The sequence below is a fragment of the Onychostoma macrolepis genome, chromosome 06 (assembly GCF_012432095.1).
Source record: "Onychostoma macrolepis isolate SWU-2019 chromosome 06, ASM1243209v1, whole genome shotgun sequence".
Classification (NCBI taxonomy): domain Eukaryota; kingdom Metazoa; phylum Chordata; class Actinopteri; order Cypriniformes; family Cyprinidae; genus Onychostoma; species Onychostoma macrolepis.
The window spans coordinates 17,368,523-17,392,922 of NC_081160.1; the positions used below are offsets into that span (position 1 = coordinate 17,368,523).

At 36.8% G+C, this 24,400-nt stretch overlaps 1 protein-coding gene across 2 annotated transcripts; it reads right to left on the minus strand.

Moving 5' to 3' along the window:
* Nucleotide 1: 1 nt before the first annotated feature.
* tbc1d23 (TBC1 domain family, member 23) lies at nt 2-23,682 on the minus strand. 2 transcript variants are annotated; one of them, XM_058778014.1, is made up of 19 exons: nt 23,537-23,682; nt 20,159-20,273; nt 19,595-19,700; nt 18,097-18,301; nt 17,677-17,800; nt 17,185-17,309; nt 17,019-17,059; nt 16,807-16,910; nt 16,528-16,650; nt 15,228-15,320; nt 13,718-13,888; nt 13,554-13,596; nt 12,370-12,476; nt 10,118-10,254; nt 9,758-9,802; nt 7,635-7,723; nt 4,027-4,162; nt 3,478-3,672; nt 2-1,295 (listed from the first exon to the last, which is right to left on the minus strand). In XM_058778014.1, exons 1-19 carry the CDS (start codon nt 23,572-23,574, stop codon nt 1,211-1,213), a joined length of 2,082 nt encoding a protein of 693 aa, XP_058633997.1. In that variant the 5' UTR covers nt 23,575-23,682; the 3' UTR covers nt 2-1,210. The 2 variants fall into 2 exon arrangements, with proteins under 2 accessions (XP_058633997.1, XP_058633998.1); XM_058778015.1 differs by lacking the exon at nt 9,758-9,802.
* Nucleotides 23,683-24,400: the final 718 nt, after the last annotated feature.

Consider the following 24,400-nt stretch of genomic DNA (forward strand, 5'->3'; position numbering starts at 1 on the left):
GTGGACCTTATTTTGATTTATTTAAATGAGATATGAATAGAATTCTGTGGTTTAACAGACAATAAACAAAGGTTAAAAAGTTTGCAAGAGCATTGGGAGCACGATCCTCTGACATAACACTTTCATGTTGGGGACATAAGGAAATCTTATTCTCATTTAAGACTTTCAAATTTAATTTTTTTTAACTTGCATAGTGAGACAAACTGACATGCCTAGTTTCAAAACCGTTACTTATCACCCTCCCTTAATCTTAACGTTACCTTTGGTTTTCCTTACACTCACTTGACTTGTGTATACATATAGTTTTGATGGCTACTGGCTTCACAAGCCATTTTTTCTTTAGTGCTTCAGAATTAATACACAATAGTTGTATTACTTAAATTGCTTAGAGAACTGCCTCACAAACCAGTTCCCTTTATTCTTGAAAGCTGCGATCACAAATTTTTATGGAACCAGAAACTGACAAAAGGTTCTAATAATTTCAGGGAGATTTAGTCAATCAGCACAGAAAGCAGCAGAGTTGTATGGAAGTATTCATGTGTAACCACTTGTGCAAGCAGCATCCTGTAGGGTAGCGTACTTTCCAAATATGAAAATGAAGTATATTTATTCACCTCAGTGTCTGTGATGAGGCTCCTGGTGAATCGGTTTGCTGTAAAAACACTGCTCTGATAAATACATCAAACTCTTCTCAGTTACATAAGTATGCAGCAATATATGATGTTTACATCTTCAAATAGCTAAAGAATTAGTGACTTCAAACACTGAAGCAGATAAAGAGCAATGAAGTTCCTTGATTGAGTTTCCAAAACCGTATTCTCATCCAGAGGAGCTGTTTGAGACTCATATAAAAACCTATAGCTCATTAAGGCTCGAGACAGATAAAGGAGAGATAATAAATCTAACTTGCTTAATTAGGTCAGTTTCTCAAAACAGAAATCATAATCACAAAGCAAAATGAACAAAATAACCATTTCTCATATTGACATCTCCAAGCCCAAAGTTTTAGAACTCCTGTCAATCATGATGGCAACGTGCCCAAAGAGTCATGACAGAACTCCACGTCACTGTTGCCCAGAGAGGAGGTGGGGGGGTGATGACAAAAAACTGTGGGAATGCTCTACTCCCTCCTTCCCCTTTCGGCGGTTTTGGTTGGAGCTGTGGTTGTCTCCTGGATGACCAGAGCGCAGCATCTCTGATGTCTCTGTCATTAAGAGCTCTCCATAGCATCCAAAACTTTCATGATCTGCTGTTTGATGACTTTAGTGGCGTCACCGGCATTTGGAATTAAATACCTTCAGAAAAGACAAGAAATATCAGAACACTGACTAAAGTTGACTAAAATAAGTAAACACACTAAACACTAAGGATGTGTAAAAATGTAAAAACTGAACAGTCAATGAGTTTAATTTTGAGTTTTTAATCAAAAATACAAATATCTGTATACAGGTGCATCTCAATAAATTAGAATGTCGTGGAAGAGTTCATTTATTTCAGTAATTCAACTCAAATTGTGAAACTCGTGTATTAAATAAATTCAATGCACACAGACTGAAGTAGTTTAAGTCTTTGGTTCTTTTAATTGTGATGATTTTGGCTCACATTTAACAAAAACCCACCAATTCACTATCTCAACAAATTAGAATACTTCATAAAACAATTTAAAAAAAAAAAAACATTTTTAGTGAATTGTTGGCCTTCTGGAAAGTATGTTCATTTACTGTATATGTACTCAATACTTGGTAGGGGCTCCTTTTGCTTTAATTACTGCCTCAATTCGTGGCATGGAGGTGATCAGTTTGTGGCACTGCTGAGGTGGTATGGAAGCCCAGGTTTCTTTGACGGTGGCCTTCAGCTCATCTGCATTTTTTGGTCTCTTGTTTCTCATTTTCCTCTTGACAATACCCCATAGATTCTCTATGGGGTTCAGGTCTGGTGAGTTTGCTGGCCAGTCAAGCACACCAACACCATGGTCATTTAACCAACTTTTGGTGCTTTTGGCAGTGTGGGCAGGTGCCAAATCCTGCTGGAAAATGAAATCAGCATCTTTAAAAAGCTGGTCAGCAGAAGGAAGCATGAAGTGCTCCAAAATTTCTTGGTAAACGGGTGCAGTGACTTTGGTTTTCAAAAAACACAATGGACCAACACCAGCAGATGACATTGCACCCCAAATCATCACAGACTGTGGAAACTTAACACTGGACTTGGGCTATGAGCTTCTCCACCCTTCCTCCAGACTCTAGGACCTTGGTTTCCAAATGAAATACAAAACTTGCTCTCATCTGAAAAGAGGACTTTGGACCACTGGGCAACAGTCCAGTTCTACTTCTCCTTAGCCCAGGTAAGACGCCTCTGACGTTGTCTGTGGTTCAGGAGTGGCTTAACAAGAGGAATACGACAACTGTAGCCAAATTCCTTGACACGTCTGTGTGTGGTGGCTCTTGATGCCTTGACCCCAGCCTCAGTCCATTCCTTGTGAAGTTCACCCAAATTCTTGAAGCGATTTTGCTTGACATAGGCTCATCCTCATAAGGCTGCGGTTCTCTCGGTTGGTTGTGCATCTTTTTTTCCACACTTTTTCCTTCCACTCAACTTTCTGTTAACATGCTTGGATACAGCACTCTGTGAACAGCCAGCTTCTTTGGCAATGAATGTTTGTGGCTTACCCTACTTGTGAAGGGTGTCAATGATTGCCTTCTGGACAACTGTCAGATCAGCAGTCTTCCCCATGATTGTGTAGCCTAGTGAACCAAACTGAGAGACCGTTTTGAAGGTTCAGGAAACCTTTTCAGGTGTTTTGAGTTGATTAGCTGATTGGCATGTCACCATATTCTAATTTGTTGAGATAGTGAATTGGTGGGTTTTTGTTAAATGTGAGCCAAAATCATCACAATTAAAAGAACCAAAGACTTAAACTACTTCAGTCTGTGTGCATTGAATTTATTTAATACACGAGTTTCACAATTTGAGTTGAATTACTGAAATAAATGAACTTTTCCACGACATTCTAATTTATTGAGATGCACCTGTATACTATTAAGCTATTAGCTATTTAGAGTTATTATCATTAACTAAAACTATTGAATACATTTTTGTTCATTGAAAAGACTAAAATTTACATGCACACAAAGAAAAAAAAAAAAAAAAAAGTAAAACCATTAGTTCCATTAGTTTACAACATTGTTTAACAAAACAATTAAAATACTTCTAAAGCATTTATTAATCTTGGATGTATTACTCATAGTAAATTATTGTTAACACATTGACTAATGCTTCCTAATGGGAACTATAAACAAATTAAAATAAAAACCAAAAAGTATAAAACAAAAGCTCATTTAAAATATTACTAAAAACTACAATAATATATAATTAATACTAAAATAACACTGGTATATAGTAAACAGAGATTAGGAGATAATGTGAAAAAAGGTTCAAATAAAATAAAATACATTGGCGTCCTGTAGTCAGTCACCATACCTTTCCACAGCCACTATCTCCACTCCTGCAGCATTGTTGTTGCCAAACTTAAAAGTGATAAGTTCTGGATGCTTCTTCTTGGAGGTGATCTTCACCACAGAGTTTAGGGCCTGCCTGGATTGGATGTAAGCAAAACCTTTTCGGGCAGCGATCTCTCTCAAACAGTACATGTGTGTTGCAGTGATCAGCAGATGGCTGTGGAAGATAAAACGATAGAATTATCCACCACTATACTCAACCCACCATCCACCAGCTAGAATGGCCCAATATCTGATGGGCTGAAGCATTATAACATATCAGTTTTTCACATGCATCAGGATTATTTTACTGACTACATTGGCTAATATAAAATATATCATCACAGATGACATATTACTGACAGTTGTATTGACAGATATATTATTATTATTATTATTGATGCAAGACTATTATTATTATTTATTTATTTATTTATTTATTTTTTTGGTATTTAAACTGATATTTGACAATTTTGACTTCAGTAAAATTCTTGGCCAATCCCATATCATGTGTTCAGACAGGTAGCTTCACCTTGGGAACATGTGTCCGGTCTCCTTAACTTCATTGCATGGAATATGGTGCTTCACATCTGGTTTGTTGATCCAAGTCTGAATATTGACAATCTCTTTCCTGTCATCATCTGATATTGATGAGCTGTCAATCTCATCTGAAAAGAGGGAAGGAAATAAGAAAAACATTAAGTAAAAACACAGTGAGACAGATGTGAGATGATTAAGTGTACCAAATGTGTGATTCTTTTAGTTTAAGCTGAAAATGGTCTTCTTTCTTTTTAATTTATTTTGATCCAAAAAAAAAAAAGCAATATGGCTTTTGAAAAACAATAGTAAATGACCAAGTTTACACCAAAATTTAACGACCAAATTTTTTTTTTTTTTGGCAAATCACCACAATGATAAAATTCTAAGATCAAATGTAAATACAATGACAAAGTCATAATATCAAGGATACTCAAATTTACCTCTGCACCTAAACCTTGAAGACTATGATTAAATAGTTCAGATCAGTGTTAAATTAGCATTTATATACTATTGTAGTATTCACATTCATATTTTTAAATCAGCTTTTTTATATTTTCAGTTCTCATTAATTTTTTTTTTTTTACATTAGGTTTTTAAAAAAAATATATTTCTGTTTAGCTTTAATGCAGGTTTTATTTTAATTTACTACTTCAACTTAAATTAATAAATAGAAATGTTGCTGTGGCAACTAACTGTAATACATTTAAGTTTCGTAAGTTTAAAGCCCCTTTTCCACCGCAGGAACTTTACCCAGGAACTAAGGACTTTGGGCCGGTACTCGTTGTGTTTCCACCGCAGGAACCAGGATCTAAATTAAGTTCTGGGTACAAATTTGCCCCTGAAAAAAGTCCCTGCTCACGAGGTAGTACTTTTTCCAAAGGTCCGGGACTTTCAGGGGCGGGACTTGGGCGCTGAGCATGCTGATTGGTTGAGTTCACGCAGCATTGTATTTTAACCACCATATTTGCATAATTTTTTAAAAATATTACTGTTATTGTGTCATGAAATGCAGTTTTAAAAGTATTTCAGGCGAGAATGTAGTTGTTTAAAACTCCAATCTGCGGTTTATTTATAAAAACAGCGCCTATTTGAAAATGTGCTTCGCTGATTTCGGAGACGTGCGCTCCACGCGATCTGTGCTCATGTATCCTGACGAGAGGAGCATAACCTCGGCTAGTCCCTTTGACATTTGCTGCTGGCTCTGATGTCTCTGTAGTGGTATAATTCGCTGGTATAGCGATATAATTCGCTTTGGGTAAATCTAACAGGTAATATTTGGTCTTTATTCTATTAATGCGTTAAAATGAAAATGAAAAGAGGCAATGCTGTTTGATATAATATTTCGTTTCATTGCAATGTACATTCCCTGAACTACATTTCCGTGGCTATATTAAAACGTTTATATGAAAATGAAAAGAGGCAGTGGTGTTTGATACATTTCATCCTATTGTAAATACAGTGAGAAAAATTGGAGTAGCCGAGGTGAGCTGACTGATGTTATCAAGTATGCTTCTCTATGCAGAATTACCAGACTCGCGTCGTCCCGTCCGCGGGTTTTCACACTCCCGAGTCGAACTCGTGAAGTCAGAACTGAGGACCAAGTCCGAAATTTGCGTACTTGGTATTGAGAAACGCACGCAGTCCTACATCACCATACTATTTCAGGGGTTAAAGCAAAAAAGAAATATTTTGACTGAAAATTTTTCCTTGGCCAAACCCCATTCCACAGCCATACCTGTCCAGAGCCGATCCTCCCTATACGCAGAATACGCAAACTGCATAGGGCCCCCGAAACACCAGGAGGCCCTTGCTCTCAAAGATGTTTTAATTTTAGTTTTGTTTTTGAGTTTGGCCAGTGGTTATGAAAACAATGAATGATCATTTCTTTTAATGTGGTGCGCTGTCACCCTCTCTATGTAAAAATCAGTCGTGAATGTTGTACAGTCTCTTGCTCTTTTTAGGAACGCTTGTCCTCCTAATTTAAAAAAATTAGGAGCACCTTCTGATCAATAATAAAATTCTGATCAAAAATTAGCATTCCTAATACGAGACATTTGACTCCTTAAAAGTGACTTACAGGGGTATTTTCTTTTTACCTTTGCAATGGCATCATTTTCATCTTTGTCAAATTCAAAAATGTATGGTTATAAGCTTTTTAAAATTTCCATTTAAAACAACATAAGAAGTAGAATAAGACAAATAAGTTACCAATTATATGAGGCTCAGAGGTGGCATGAGTGCAATTAAATTCATAGATTTATGTGGGCATTAATGTTTTAAATATAACATTTTGAATACAGAAATGATTTAAATAACTGAAATTATACACTAAAAATGAAACAAACCGCCAGCAGGTGGCGGTATGTCACTGATTTTAGCACTGAATCATTTATTCAATTGATTCGTTCGAAGGGCTGATTCATTCAGGGATTAAGCAAGTGACTGTCTTTATGAATGGGTAATCATGAATCACTGACTACGTTTACATGGACATCAATACTCCGATTTTAATACGATTAAGACAATACTCTGATTAAGAGTCTACCATGTAAACAGATTTTTGATGACCTTAATCCGGCTTTACTGAGTCATAATCGAAGTAAACACTAATCGAATTAAGACATGGAGTATTCCTATTTTAGTCGCATTATTGAAGTGCAGTATAGACATGTAAACACCTTAATCACGTTATTACCGTCGTGCAGGACTTTTCGCCGCATTTTGCGACAAGATACACACGGCAGTGGTCAACCATTTGACGGCAAATAAAAGAGCTTCAACACCGCAGTCATCTGTATGCACGTACAAATAATTAACTGCACTAGAAGCTTTCATAAAATTAAAAGTGAAACCCCCAAAACTGTATATGGCATCATCACGAAGACGAACTATATGTTTATACGTGAAATTCTGGAGGAGACGTCAGATGTCGTCGCGTGGGGACGTAATGACGCATGACATTAATCGATCTATGTACTATAACATGTAAAACGGGAACATGAAAGGATTGTTCTAAAAGCAACTCATGTAAACACCTCAATCATAATATTGTCTTATTCAGAATAAGGTAAATAATTAGATTACTGATGTCCATGTAAACGTAGTCAGTGAGAAGCTGCAGATGTGGCGGGGATGATTTTTGGTGTGACGGCAGAACAACAACAACAATGCGCTACATGTTTCTTTTCCCCTCATTTTTTCCAATTGACGGAAATCCGTCGTAGACTCGCTGCAATTAACGCAGATCCTTCGTGGCGACGGAGAACTTTAATCCCTGCTATTTGCGTATTCTTCTTGGTACTTCAGACTGCGATGGAAACGCAGACATCAACAGGTCTGGGGTAAAAAAAGTTCCTGGGACAAATTGTTCCAGGTAATTTTGATGGAAAAGTGGGTTAAGTTTTTCCATCTAATATTTACATTTTATTACAGCTTTATTTCAATTACCAAACAAACAAATAAATAAAAATAATAATAATAATAATTCTTATAGATAGATAACAACACTGGTGAAAGTGTGCATGAACTAACTCTGCAGAAAACTGCAAATCGAGTTCTCCAGGCAGGTTGAATGTCCCCGATTTAAATTTGTGTATTTACCTGTATCATACTCTTCCTCATCACCAATGCTAAAGACAGGCTTCACACCCCTGTACGGCTTCCCCACCCGATCACTGCTGCTTATGTGCCTGAAGGATATAAGAAAAACATCATATGTACTTACAAGATCCACTAAAAGAATAAAGTTTCGTCCTTCACACCAACATTGATTTCCTTGTCTTAATACAGGCATTCTAAGAGCAATGGCAGTAAGATGAGGTGTCCTCTAGGATTAGAAAGGCGAGTACTGTTAGTTGGAAGAAAGGCAAGTTAAGATGTTTGCATTTTACCAGAGATAAGAATCAAAGTGTGGAAGGCCAGGCAATTCACAAAAGTGAATGTTTCGAGTCCATTTTACTTTAACATTTAATCACTGCCCCAGTCTTCCACAGCTGTGATCAAATCTGTATTTGTTTGGAGAGAGACTACAGTCCTTCATTAAGAACTAGAGATGCACCGATTGCAATTTCCTTGGCCGGTTCTGATTTCAGATTTTTTTTCTAAGTGTGACCTGGCAATACCGATTTTTTAAGAACTATAATTGGCAGCATATACAAACATTACAATAGCCCTAATCTGGACTAAGTTACAGATGTTCTCTCACTTAAACAGCTCTCAAAATAAAGTGCTCTGTTACTGGAAAGAGGCAGAAATAATTAACTGAAAAGGAGTTGCTGTATATAACAAAACAGATGTCATTTCCCACTATGTTTTTAAATGGTAATTTTTTTCCCTAACCTTACTAAATGTCATCTTTCATATCAAATTGTTACATTCTTACAATTAATTTAGTTAAAATAATAAGAAACTGTAGAGTTGTTACCATTCAAATGAAATCAGTATCAACAAACTACATCTTTTCACTGCAGGAAACACAGAAGCTGCACCTGAAGTGGCATTAGATGCATTTACACAGACTGTTTGATGAAGTTGAGGAACGCATAAAGAATTTAAGAATAATGTTTTAAACATGCAAATAAAGAAATGTTGGGAAAAATGCAAAGATACTTTTAAATCCGAAACCAAACCACCACTAGGTGGTGGCAAATGACTGTTTTAATGAGAGAGTCATTTAGTCCTTCATTCAACAGATTCGTTCCTACGGCTGATTCATTCAAAAACATGGATTCATTCAATGAAACACCGCTGTGTTGCTCAGCGAAGTTCTGTTGTGACTTTGATTGGAACTATTTGCGTCAACGAAATTGAGCAAAAAAAAAAAAAGTCAATATTGTTTCTAAAATATAAGTCATTCATTTTAACTTCTTGTTTACTGAACTACTACAATTGTATAAAATCAGTGCCGTATTGCAGTGATATTCGTGGAAACATCTTGGTCTTGCAATGTTGTATATATTATAATTTTTTTATTTTATATTTTTTTACTACCGCAGTATGCATCTATAACTTTCTGTGCGCGCTGTTGCGCTCATTTGTTTCGAGTCTCTCTCACATACTCACTCAGGCGGTGCAAGCCTCATCTGACATGACATAAATACATAATCAGTTGCCGTAAGTGTGATGTCAAAACAGACCAGCTGAGAATCGACAGACCGATGGGCCGGTTATGCGGAAAATCGGCTAATTCCAGTCCCTGGCCAGTCGATCGGTGCATCTCTATTAGGAACATATAAGAGGACCCAGACAGCAGAGATCAGACTTCAGATTGCGGAGACAGAAACTGCTGGCATAAAACAAAGAAAGGCACAAAGTGGCAAACGCACTGTTAGAGGTCAAAGCAGCCAACACTGTCAGAAAGTGACAAGACCTGTGGTTCACAGCCTCCACCATTCTGAGTGTTTGTGAATTCTACTACACATGCGTGTGAATGTCTGGTAGTGGATGACAAAGTAGCAAATTCTAGAATGTTACTCTACTCTGACGATATTCTCGGAAGAATTTTAGCAGGAAACAGTAAATTCAAAAGGATGAAAAGGATATTTGTACTATAGATGCAGGTAATGCAGATGCATATGGTGTTAGAGCATACATGAGTGTGCCATTTAATCAGGGTTTTAAAACCCTAAAATGAGCTAAAGCTGACAGCACCACCTTGAGAGGACATGTTGCAGAAACTGGATGCACGCTGGTGGGGGCACAGACAAACATTAATGAAGTCTTACCGATCCAGTATTCCCTTGTCTGGCCAGGGTAGATTGAAAGACATTCTAGTGTGAAATAACAGGGCATAGGTCGGGAGGATGATTAAAACAGAAAGACGTCAGAGAATCAATATTTTATAATAAAATTCCTCTATGCTATATCATTTGTTTTTTGTTTTTGTTTAGTTTTTTTAAATAAATGTAGGGCAGGGGGAGAAAAAAAAGAAGACAGTCTAGACTAGAGGCTAGGTTTTTGCAACTGGTACCTGATCATTAAACAGCCCTCAATGTTTTATTTTTTTTAACTAATAGAATACATATCTGGAAAGAAAAAGTGTGAAAGAATGCCTGTCCGGTGCAAAGAAAATTAAAGATGCTCACCTGTCCACCGGTGTGGAAGTGTTTTCAATGAAGCTGATCACCTTCTCTTTTACATTAACTGACTTTGACTTGAGTGCAAAGGTCATTTTGTTGACAAGCGATTTAACTCCTTTCCCATCTGTGCTGTTCAGTTCCCCCTGTATCAATATAAGAGATGGGCTGAATTAACCTTGGAAGTTAATTAATCCAAAACCAAAGAGGTATTTGCTTATCACAATGGAAGTTAAAGCATTTAATGGCTTGTCCACAAGATGGCACTAAACACCACCCAGAAAATGAAAGGAATGCGTTACATGTATCCACCTTATTTTTCAAATGCGGAAATAAGATATTTCCTGTGAACGTACATTATTTGGACTTCATTATCTAATATAGGTAAATAACTAGAAGAATAAAGTACAACAAACCAATGAGCTACAAACCAATGTGTTTAATATTATAAATAAGCAAAAGACACCTTGCACATTCAAGATAAAAATGGCACCACTCTCACTTTAAAAGTAAGGTGGATAAAGCTTCAGAGAGGTACCAAAAATACACTTAAAACAGTGTTTTATGAAGGTAATTTTAGGATTTTCACAACTTAAGACCTTTTTAGGTAAAGAAAATTTAAGGAATCAACTGAAGGGAACACAATACACCAATATGTTCTCTAAATGTAAATGTCTAGTGAGGACACAGAGTTGAATTAGCAACTAAAATAAAAAATAAAAAAATAAAAAATACGATTTCCTTTACTTTTTAATTCATTTTACAGAAAAGTTTTCTTATACCCCATTGAAAGACATTTGTTTTTGTTTTAAGCATAAATTGAAATAATGTCAGATTTTTTTATTTTACTTTTTTTTTTTTTCATTTTACATTTGCATCTCAAGTAAATTTATCTTGATTTTAGGATGTTTATATATTTGCATTGGAAAATAAAAATACAGAGAAAGATATTCCTTTTTTGCAATGCATGCAAAATAACTTAAGAATTTAAGACTTTCTTCTCAGATTAAAAACTTTATAGAGCCTTATATTGTGGAAGGACAAACTAAGACTTTAAGACCCACAGAAACTGTTGAAAATGGATTGAGAAAACTGATGAGAACATGGGCCACAAAAGCATGGTTTGAAGGCTACATGCTGAGTAGCACTCTTTCATGTAAAGTGCATCACACACACTAAACTCACGTCAGCTGAGCTGAGGCTGCTGTGGGATCCTGAGGTGCTCACAATCCAGTGAACATAAACATTATCCGGCCCTTCAACATTAATATCTGCCAGGTGCTGCTGCAATGCTGAGCATTAAAGAAAAATAAATTAGCTTCAGTTTCATCAGCACAATTTGGCTGCATTTACACTGAAAGTCTTGATGACCAATTCGATTTTGTGACTATATCCGATTTTTGGACGACGTGCTTACATTTCTTTTAAAAGTGACCCATATCCGATGTGTGCATTTACACTGCACTTGGTGAAACAAGCCAAAAATAGCATGACATCACAAATCAATTTGAATAGTACATTGAGTTTAATATTATAAATAAGCAAAAGACACCTTGCACATTCAAGATAAAATGGCACCACTCTCACTTTAAAAGTAAGGTGGATAAAGCTTCAGAGAGGTACCAAAATACACTTAAAACAGTGTTTTATGAAGGTAATTTTAGGATTTTCACAGCTTAAGACCTTTTTAGGTAAAGAAAAATTAAGGAATCAACTGAAGGGAACACAATACACCAATATGTTCTCTAAATGTAAATGTCTAGTGAGGACACAGAGTTGAATTAGCAACTAAAATAAAAATAAATAAAAATACGATTTCCTTTACTTTTTAATTCATTTTACAGAAAAGTTTTCTTATACCCCATTGAAAGACATTTGTTTTTGTTTTAAGCATAAATTGAAATAATGTCAGATTTTTTTATTTTACTTTTTTTTTTTTTCATTTTACATTTGCATCTCAAGTAAATTTATCTTGATTTTAGGATGTTTATATATTTGCATTGGAAAATAAAAATACAGAAAGATATTCCTTTTTTGCAATGCATGCAAAATAACTTAAGAATTTAAGACTTTCTTCTCAGATTAAAAACTTTATAGAGCCTTATATTGTGGAAGGACAAACTAAGACTTTAAGACCCACAGAAACTGTTGAAAATGGATTGAGAAAACTGATGAGAACATGGGCCACAAAAGCATGGTTTGAAGGCTACATGCTGAGTAGCACTCTTTCATGTAAAGTGCATCACACACACTAAACTCACGTCAGCTGAGCTGAGGCTGCTGTGGGATCCTGAGGTGCTCACAATCCAGTGAACATAAACATTATCCGGCCCTTCAACATTAATATCTGCCAGGTGCTGCTGCAATGCTGAGCATTAAAGAAAAATAAATTAGCTTCAGTTTCATCAGCACAATTTGGCTGCATTTACACTGAAAGTCTTGATGACCAATTCCGATTTTGTGACTATATCCGATTTTTTGGACGACGTGCTTACATTTCTTTTAAAAGTGACCCATATCCGATGTGTGCATTTTACACTGCACTTGGTGAAACAAGCCAAAAATAGCATGACATCACAAATCAATTTGAATAGTACATTGAGTTTAATTTATTGACATGGAATTCATATAGAAACTTCTTTAATGTAATAGTTACATCTTTAGGCTACATCAAAATAATTATATATCCTAGTACAAATTCTTCAGGACAGTGATGATCTTCAGCTCCGCTGAAAGCTTGCGATTGGAATACTTGGGTGGTAGATAATGTTAAGCATGTCACATCGTCTGTGTTTTTTTAGTAATTAAAACCAAATGCGTTCATCGGTGATGAACGAACGGGACTGAAGCACTCGTCTGTGCACGAGCCGCCGTCACTGACAACAGCAGCACATTTCAGCGTCAGAAAGTCTTTTATTTCACACAAACTAACGAAATGAATACTCTGCTACTCAACTAGAGATGTTTCATTTGTTACAGGTATGTCTGTACCATGAAATGTTTAAAAAAACCTCACTTTTCAATGACGTAGGAGTCAAATTTACAGGGAAATATCCGATCTGACCGCTTACACAGCAGGCGCAAATGCACGTATCCGATTCGTATCTGATTTATTATCACATATAGGCCTGAAACCGATCGGAGAATATCGGAATCCATGCGTTTTTTTCCTGCTTACACGGTCGTGGGCCATATCTGATCTGTGCCACATGGGAGGGAAAAAACAAAATCGGAATTGGGTCACTTGAACCATGCAGTGTAAATGCGGCCTTTAACTGCTGCTGTCACCATGTAAACCTGCTGATTACTTTTTTTTGCATCTGAATACATTCCATTTATTTAATTATTTATATTTGATTACATTTTGTCTCAAATTTGGTCAGAGACAGAGAGTACAATGCAATGATCAAGTGTAATTAATTTTGCAACTAAAAACAGAACTTACCCATAAAACCGCCTTTTGCTATGCTCACAAACTCTTTATTTTTCTAGACCAAAAACAAAAACAAAACACACAATTAGACTTACCACTTACATTCTTAACATTTGTCAAATGCTTTCAATAATACTTTGCACAATTCAATATGTAGCAGCAGATGCAATTCTGACCTGTAGAAAGTGGGCAAGCACCATGTTCATGTACATGTCCTCTTCTTCACGTCCACTGCCCATGAAGCACAGATGCTCTCCGCTTGCCACAGAGCCTGATTCCAGAGACTGCTTCTGTGCCTCCAGAAGAGACTTCACTGACAGGGCAAACTCAGATGGATTATGAAGCATCTGTGAATCAATACAATATCATTACAGTTTTGCAAGTCAAGGACACAGAGGTGTATAGTAGGCTTGGGCGGTTTCCAAATTTTGATACCGTCAAACCTCCTCCCTATTTTACCTCGGTATACGGTATTACCGTGAATAATAAAAAAATTATGACATAAGGCTCAGACAGTGTCACCAAACTGTTGGCTTGTGCCTAAACCGTTCAGAAACTGAATACCAAACACTAATACTGAAACAAAAAACAGCATCGGGAGGCGTTGAAACTGTTGCACCAACCTGATCTCACAGAATTCCGTGTAATGTTCACAGACTTAATTAACCTCCGAATCTGTGGTGGCATCACGGAATCGCCGAAAATTCCGTGATGGGCTCACAGAAGGCATCAGCCGTGGTCCATGCACGGATTCACTGGTTCAACACCAGCGCTGCATCGGACCACGTAAAAAGAGTGACTCCGATGCAGTTATACTTTCACCGGAGTACCTGACCCCACCCCTACCCTAAACCTACCCAGTTCTGAACAATAATGATGACGATAAATTTGCCAGTATCGCGTCGGCATGTTGATGCTAAGGGTTTCCGTGCGTGGAGCACGGCTGATGCCTGTCACTGACTTACATTGGTATCACTTCTGTGAGCCCATCACAGAATTTTCGGCGATTCCGTGATGCCACCACAGATTCGGAGGTTAATTAAGTCTGTGAACATTACACGGAATTCTGTGAGATCATGTTGGTTGCACTGAGTGAACTCGGGTCCATCCTCGCAGCAGTGTGAGTGGATGGTGGTTTCGTATATGCGACCTTAGGTTCGACGCATTTCCATCTCTCGCGGTCACCTTTTGTTGCACAATTTGCAAATTGCCTCGTCCGTGTTACCGCCTCTCCTTCTCGCTCGGTCGAAACCGAAATACTGCCAAACTGCAGAAGTTGTGTTCTTTTTCGAGACCAGGTCACTTGGTGCGTGACTCGCCATCTTTCCCCCCCTCTCTCTTTCTCCTCCACGCTGTCACGTGATAACAACCAAGCATACGCATTTTTAGGCATTAAATAAATTATATTTAATATATATCCTCGTCTCCTATATAAGTGCATTGTTTTTTTATGACGGTATAACGGTATTGAAACTGATACCGTTGCTATTTTTAGATCCCGCGGTATACCATATTACCGTATTACCGCCCAAGCCTAGTGCATAGAGCTGTGTACAATTACTCTGTGAGGCAGCTACACATATTAAAAATTGTATTTGAGGAAACAAAGTGCATCCAAAAGGAAATCAATCTCTATTAGAACTATTATGAACAAATACCGCTTTTTCTGCTTGCAAAAATTCTTACCAGGTCAGAGTCCAGGTGAAAGGCAGTGGAGAGGTGACCAGCATTGTATTGCTCAGCAGGACGGCAGTCAACTACAAAAAACCTCACGCCCTCCTAAACAGCATGCAAATCACAAGAACATACATTTAAATAGGAATAACATCACTAGAAATAGGGCATTACATGGTGAAACTCATCTGTTAGTGATTCTTGTGCACAGGTGTCATAAAATACTATACTTCAAAGATTAGTTTTTCAAGGTCAGTGTAAATAGAAAATGTATTTATTTTTTATTTGATTTGCAATTTACATACATTGCGCACATAAAATAACACTAAAACGTGTGTGTTTGACTTACAATATTGTAAATGTGCTTAAAATCAATCTTGTCTCCTTGGATTAAACCACTTGACTGGTATGGATTACTTTTACAATGCTTTTTGATGAATAGTGAGATAACATTAAAAATATCTCCATTTGTACTGAACATGAACAAAGTCTTATTGGTTTACAAAGATTATGAGGTCAAGTAAACTAAAAAAAAAAAATTCTAAGTGAACTACCCCTTTATTGTTGAGCCCTGATCATCAACATTAATAAATCTGAGAGATGTTTTCAAAATAGGGCTGCACGATACATCGTTTCAGCATCGACATTGCGATGTGACTATCGCGGATGTTTACTTATGTTATATTTATACTAATCATTTTCGCAACAGGCTCGTGTCGTGTCGCGCCGCCCCGCAACAGCTAGAGGCTGCCTACACTGGATGCGAAAAGCAATCATTGCAAATCATGTGAACTTTGTGTCAGTACGTCATAAATAGAACGCGGCATCAGTTTAATGTCGAGGATTTGTCGTAGACAGCATCACTGATTTGATGGGTTATTATTTTGCCGTGCCATGCCACGCCGCTCGCATCCGGTGTAGATACGGTGAGAGCCACGCAGATGCACATGAACACTCAATTCCGTTCATCTCCACGTCTATTTGTGTCTGAAATGACATGCGCGAAACTGTGTCAAAATGCATGTCTCTGCAGATATCCTTGTAAACACGGTTGCTTATGGCTTAGGTGAAGGTAAACTATCAAGAAAGTTAATGGATAGTATTGGTTCACAGCAGTTTAATGTTCCTAAGGCTTTCTGTGTCGTGAATTTTAATTTTTTTTTTTTTTTTCAAATAGAGCTGTTCAAGTCATCTGGTGATTTTTTTTTTTCTATCGCAATATCTAATCACAGGGGAAAAAAATATAGCAATGTGAGTTTTTTCCAACATCATGCTGCCCTACTTCAAAAGTTATCTTGGGGTGGGAACTCACAGGTTGTAGCTGGTTTGCTTGCAGGATCTCAGGGACTGATACAGGCAAACAGAGAGCCTGACTCAGGTCCATGTCTTCTTCCTTCAGAGCCACCAGACTGCTGCCAAACAGATTATGGTTCTCCTGCACACACATAAACCAGATAATTGAGCATGTGATACCTGCTAAACTGTTATTGTGATACCCCACAATTCTATCTTGCTGCATCTATTGTGATGTGCATCATATTGAAAGGAAGTTGGTCACACACAGCCCAAAGAGCACAGATTTAACACTTACCTTTCTAAGAGATAGAGGCGTCTTGCTGTTGTAATACTGTGCTAAAGAAAACAAGTCTTCAAGATCCTCTACATCTAGGAATTCTGGTGAACGCTTCAGCTTACCTGGGAAAAAGGACAAAAAGAATTACAGCTGTACACTTTGGTCATTCAGGACAATGCAACAGATTTTTGTAATGTACTTTTTAATAAATAACACATGAAAGAATTTACTGATAATTTCCTCTTTGCTTTCTCCTTCATGGATGCCATCTCTGGACATTAAAAAAAAACAAAGAAAAACGTGTTTTTGCTTGATCTCATAAACAGGAAAGTAAAACTGTCTTGGTGCAGTTCATTAATTAGTTGAGATCACTGAACATTCTGAACTGTCACATACTTAGCATTGACAAGGATGATGAGCATGAGGAAGAAGATGAGAAAAGGGTCAGCCTGTTGGAGATAAACATCCCATAAGGCCTGTGACACATCAGGAAGACAGCTGCTAGAAAAGAGACTGCCTAGCTGCAGGAGACAATAAAAAAACATCTTTAGCATACAGCTCCTAATAATTTTTTTTATTCATTTATGGTTATGGCCAGGAAAATGACCATAACGCTTTTTTCAGAATTGATCCATAGTGTGTATAAGTTAATTTATAATTTCAACACTTAGCCAGGGGTTTAAAATCCTGCTCCTGGATGGCCACTGTCCTGCAGAATAAAAGCTTCAACCCTAATTAAACACACCTGAACCAGCTATTCAAGGTCTTAATAACTTATACTAGAAACTTATAGGAAGATGTGTTGTGGCAAGTTGGAGCAGGATTGGACAACCCTGTACTAAGCCAAATACTTTATAAAATATTCAAACAGGCCAGAGATCGACTGACCCAGTTGATGGCGTAGGAATCAGGAGTGATCTTTTTTGTGTCCAGGAATGAGCAGAATTCAGGCTCATGGTACTGCAGGAGAAGTCTGAAGAGGTGAAATGGTCTTCCCTTCGCAACGCAGTCTCTGCAAAAGGTAAATAATATGACCCTATTCCAAGAAAACTGAAGCATGCATGTTCCAAACGGACAGAAAACACCTGAAGAGGTGGCATTCAGCAGCATTTAACCACCTTTAACCAAACTGAAACTTTAAGGATTCAGATTTGCTACATTATCTGCAACATTTCATTATATATTTTTATTTTTTTTCTCCAAAATTGGTTTCGAGGTAATTTGGGGGGTTTTATCATTATTTTTTTATTTTTTTATTTTTTTTTTTAAGTAGAGAAATACACAGATAAGACATATGAACACGCCTACCGTGGGATGTATTTATTCATGACGGCGTAGAAGCAGTTGTAGAGGTCTTTGCGGGACAGCTGTAATCCCAGGAGTGGTTTGAGGATGTGTGGCCAACTAAGATCTGGAGTAAAGGTAACATTTCTGGACTTGCAGTAAAAGGTGATCACTGACTCCACATCTGATACCAGGTCCCGCCCTTCCTCCGCTGGTAACCCTAGCTCATCTATATGCAAAAAAATAATAATAATTTGCATCATAATAAATAAATAAAATAAAAAGTCCCACTGTTTCATATTTTTCCCCTAGTATATTGTTTGAGATGATGGATTGGCGCACAGAACTTAAAAGAATGTGTGGGATTTATCATGACTCTGGGAGCATCTTTCCAAGATAGTGCTGAAGGTTTATTTACTTGCAAGACATGACTGATCATGTGATAGAACGATTTTTTTCTTAGATACTGGTATGAGGCTTAATTTCATCCGAGTGTACATCCATTTAAAAATGGTCAAAAGCATTATTTCTTTAAGTGTACAAACCTACTTTAAAATGAAAACTGGCAGTTTGCATTTGAGTTTTTATAGAGCTGATGACACAACACTGCATGCCACGGCTTTTGTACAAGTAGCAGCATAGCATATTGCCTGATGCCCTGTTCTTGCCATGTCAGCTATTTTTACAGAAACAATGAGGTGGAAAAACTAACTAATTAAATGACCGACTAAATTTATACAGAAAATTTAAAAAACAAATAAGTCGCAATGAAACTTTAAGAGCGGCAGATCTTTCATTCTGTATTGTGACACATATTTGAGTATAACAGATTATAAAAAAGCAGGGGGAAAAAAACTGATTGGTTTTTGAGATGTGGGCATTGCACACAAAAATGAATGAGAGTTTGTAGTCGATTGTGAAGGGGTGGTCTAAGTAGATTACATGACTGGAGAAATCCAGCATGTCACCAGATATCTGTAGCTTTGCCTGGACGACTGACTTATGATATTTTATGATACATTATGAGGCCAAAAAAAAGGGGAAAAAAGAAATATACATGAATGAATAATTCACAATAATATCTGTACCATGCTTTACATAACAGTTAAAACTTCATGCAGACTTTTAGACACATTACTAAAATTCTCCAATGAAGCTTCTAAAAAGAAATGCCTAAATGCATTACAGATTACATCAAAATAATGTGTAACAGATACGGAAGGTACTCCGGATTCAAAAATAATTTGCTGGTTTAGTTTCAAGATATGCTTTACAATTAAACTCATACCTGCAGTAAAAGTGTTTTAAAACTTCAGAAGTACACAAACAAATGGAAAGTCTTGCTAACAGGTCAATGTGTGTGGAATGCACAATGTCACAGGATGTTTTGAATAACCAGTAGACTTATAATGTAGAGTGTCTGACTCCACATTCATAGAACTGATATGCTATAAATGTGTAGTGCATTACTACACATAAATGGCACAATGAAAATGAGGTGAGGTGTGCAAAGGTTATTCACCAATGATCTGCTGACTGCGGCTGTGAATGAGCGTCTGTTCTGGTAGGTCCAAAGCCCCATCCCATGAGGAAAGACTATCTCCTTTACCAGACACGTTCAAAGCAATCTGTTAACACAGACACGTTCAATGTCAGAGCCAGAAACTAAAACTTAGGGAAAAATTAGGGGAAACAATGAAAGCAACTGCAGTTCCTCCTGAAGTTCACTGTGTGATATAAGCTAATGCCATCTCCATGGGGTGTACGTTTAAAGGGTCCTACACTTTAAGCCTACTACAGTTTCCTTAATGGCCATCTAATCGATACAGAGGCTCTCTAAAGCCCTTTGGGACCCGTTGACTCTAAAGGAAACACTTTAAAAGAAAGCTCTGCATGGATCTCTTATGTATTCTGTCATAAGCATGAACGCTTTTTCTGTCTCTCTCATCAACACACAGCATGTACAATCTTTTCAAAGCTTTTTCATAATCCAGAAAGTCAATAATTCCACATTATGCTATGCAGGCTGATTAGTCAAGCCATTTTAGTCAACACACACACACACAAACACACATAGTATACCTACCATCCATAACTTGGCCCGCTGTTGTGGGGGTAGGTTTCGGACCTGGATAACACCATCCTGGTTAGTGTCCAGATCACATTCTGCTGAGTCAAGTGCGTCAGCCAGATCATGAGTCCTTCAGAAAACACACACACAATAAATGCACACGACACTGTGATCAAATCACTCGAACTACATTTAGAAGAAGTCAAGGAAATGTGTTTGCTGTACCTACACAGAACTACAAAACACTAACAACAGTATATATTTTTTTCCAACAGTAAATTTCTAGTAGCCATTTTTGAATTCATCATTGTCACAATATCACTCTAATATGCTGATTTGAGGCTCAAGCAACATTGCTCTTTCTATTATCAATATTGAAAACAGCTGTGCTGCTTAATATTTTTTAGGAAACCGCAAAGCAGTTTTCAGTATTTTTGATGAATAAAGAGTTCACAAAAACAGCATTTATTTTTCATTTATAAAGTCACATATAAATGTCTTTACTTTTGATCAATTTAATGCACCCTTACTGAAAATTATTAATTTCTTCTCTGACCTCAAATAATTTAACGGTAGTGTACATTAAAATTATAAATTATGTTAATATAAACTTAGCATTAAGAAAACTGCAACATATTCTAATTAACCAATACCAGAATTAAGAGGGAAACAAACATATTTAGATAAGTGCAGATCATATCTTAATCCCTTAGTCGATGTTGGAGAAATTCAGTAAATAAAGAACTCTGACATTGAAAAATAAGTTCATATAAGAATAACAGACAACAAAAACATCAACAAAATTAAGATAATCAGCGCAACATTAGTTTAAAAGCAGAAATCTATTTGAACAGTTATTATCATCACTTGCAAAATGTGTATTTTTCAGGTGAATGACCAGTTTGCACTGCAACTGGTTGTCAGAGATGGTGGGGGAAAAATATATTAAATAAGAATAAAAACAATCTGTCTGATGCATTTTGTGCATAAACAATTTAAAGAATAGCTTAGGCAGATAGAAAACAGGCGTGAACAGCCGGTGACATGAATCATTTATGAGCAATATGTCAAGCAGCTTTACAGAAATTAATATTGCCACAACAAATAAGGTGGTGTTTGTGCACACCAGGTGACATGGCTGTGCAATGAACATGCATTATTGAGAATTCAAGTGCAATATTCAGTCAAAAAGGCACAGATTCAGGCACTCTGCACTGCTCTTCAGCACTCCACTCTCCTCCAGGGTTTCTCTCAAAGATACTACAAACTCAAACAGCCTAGACGCTAGCAAAACAAGCTAAGAACTTGGCATGAGGATTTTAAGGAGAGAAGGAAAGGAGAAAAAAAACTCGCATTTTCAGCTGAGGTAAAACAGAAAGAAATCCTCTGAGGCCTCTTTACCATCTGCTATACCATCATGAAAAAAAAAAAAAAATCTCAGACAAAGCCCCATTCTCAGACACACACAACTGCAAAAAACAACTGTTCTGGAATCAAACAATGTGCATCACTCGTTCAAACACACCGCAAATGCTCCAATTCTTCCATGCACAAAACAGCTGCTGCTAAAACAAACATTACAAATTATAAAATAAACTTTTTCAGAGCAATAATTAACAATTACAAAACACCAAACATTGTATGTGTATAAAGACAAACTGTTTTTCTTTCTTTTATTTATTTTTATATTTATTTTTTTGTATATTTTTCCATCCATTCAACTGATTATTCCAACACATTCTCGCAATTTCTAATAATCTGTGATCCACCCTAACAGCATCACCATGGTGACATTTATTTACATCAATGGAATTAGTTAAATACATCAAGAAACCCAAATTGATGATTAGATGATGGGTTTCACTGTCATTCTAAATTCCTGACATACTCTTAGGAAATAAGATCAAAGCTGTCAAACAACCAGCCATACCAAGCATTCCAAACTGGGGTGAGAAAAATGCAAATTGCCACAACCAGATATTTTGGCTGAATGCCTTAATAATGAGATAGGAATCTTAAGAGCCAACATATTCTGTTTTTTTTTTTTTTTTTAGGTAAAATCAAAACTAGGAGCTAAAGAACATGTAAAGAGCTATCTGAGGTAATGGATTTTGATATTACAGACTGAAATATACGTCACCCTCACACTTTGCTCCATTTATCTCTCCTACGGGATCATTTGTCTTTGTGGTCATTGTCTGTGAAAACAGGAAGGTCCATATTCAGCAGAAGAGGAAGGGGACGCAAATGCTCACAAAAAGAGGTGTGTCTTTGTGATTTCTGTGTGTGAACCTTTTCCTTTTGTAGAAGAACCACTAAACTTAAAATCTAGGATTAAAACTATGTTTGCCTAACTTGTCGTCATTATGCAGTTCCTCTCTAGAATGTTAAGCAAAACTGTTTAGAAAACTATAATGGTAGATTATGAGAAAAAGAGTGCTTTGCAGGTAAAAGACATGGCTGTGTATTACGTCAAGATTTAAAATACTTTTCTGAATAGTTCTGTTGAACTTATTTCTAAACCAAAACATGCCTAAACAATAAAACATTTTAAAATTACAATAAATTGTCAGTTTAGTTGGGCTGTCAAAAGGAAACATACTCATCCATTCCTCAAACATTTTTAACCTAGGACAAGTCTCTGATGCTAATACGTGACTCAACTTTCCTGTACAAGACATAACCGGAACAGTCCTCGAAGGAATCACTTTATATTTAAAAATTAAAAATAAAATAAATCACAGTAAAGTTATCCACCATTCAATTTTGTTATTTCAGTAGTTTCAAGAAAAACTCACAAAAGGCAGTAATGCTGTTTCAGTCTAAACACTTACGTGATCACAGCGTTTCAGAAAACCACCACAGCTATTAAAGATGTCTTGCACAGCTAAACAGAAGAATTCACACTTTTAACAAAGGCCGAGAAGCGTAAACACGAACCATACGTTACTATATTAGTCGAGGAAAACTTGGCCATAGTGAAGCGGTAATGAAAACTAAGATTGTTTCAAAATCATCACAACTCTATTGTGTACAAAGCTACGCTAACATCTAGCAAAAGCTGTTTTAACAACCAACTTCTACGAAAACACAGCGACGTTTAATCGCTTAAAATGCGCATTAAACAGATCAAAATATGAATAAAATGACAATGTCAAACTGCTGAGAAGGTCTGGAAAACAGCTGGAGTCTCCAAACAATACACTGGCTGCTTTGGCTAGTCAGACTAGCTGTTTAGCACAGCATCGCTGTCTACCTGACACACAAACGGCTGTCGAGAAAAGGCTACAACATTAATAGTCTTTCTTCAACGGACTTCAAGTTCCAATAACAATATCAGTCTGGGAACCGTGAATCGTTCTGCGGTAAAATTGATCAGTTGTGTTTTCTTACCAGCTGCCTTCAAGCACTTCCCCTACAGCATCCGCCATTGCTGTGGTGACGGTCCACGTCAAACTGTGTCGTAAATACCTAATAGCAGCGTCTTGTCGCTACGACCACACGCACGCGCTTAGCGCAAGTCTAGACGCGACGTAGAACGCGATAATAAGCGGAGCAGTGTATTCTACAAGAGCGAGATTTTAGCTTAATAAATAAAAAATGAGCGGTCTAAACCCGCTCGGTTTCGACATGATATGACACTTGTTGCCTGCCTCCAAAATAAATCAATCGTTCATTTTTTTTTGTGTGCATGTAACCTAGTCCACTTGCTGGTGTTGAATTAGATTTGGGATGAATTGTAAATAGGCATAATTTTTCTCTAATGTTGCATCCCCTTGTTGTATGATGTATGTAATTTGTAATGTGTTATTCAATAAATAAATTAGACGACTTCTTGATGAATCTAGAGAGTATTTAATTAGCTCGAATTATTTCATTTTAATTGTGTGTGTGTGTGTGTGTTTTACGAAAGTAATTTGCATCAAAACACAAAACTAAGCTGGCTTTATGAATAATTGTGGGCAACTCATTTCTTTATTTGATATTATTATACATTAATATCCAAAAATATGAATAAAAATGCAACCATACATTTTAGCCTTGTGGAGAAGTCAAGACAAGACTTCAAAGTATTCAGACCCCCTTAAATTTTTCACTCTTTGTTATATTGCAGCCATTTGCTAAAATCATTTAAGTTCATTTTTTTCCCCTCATTAATGTACACACAGCACCCCATATTGACAGAAAAACACAGAATTGTTGACATTTTTGCAGATTTATTAAAAAAGAAAAACTGAAATATCACATGGTCCTAAG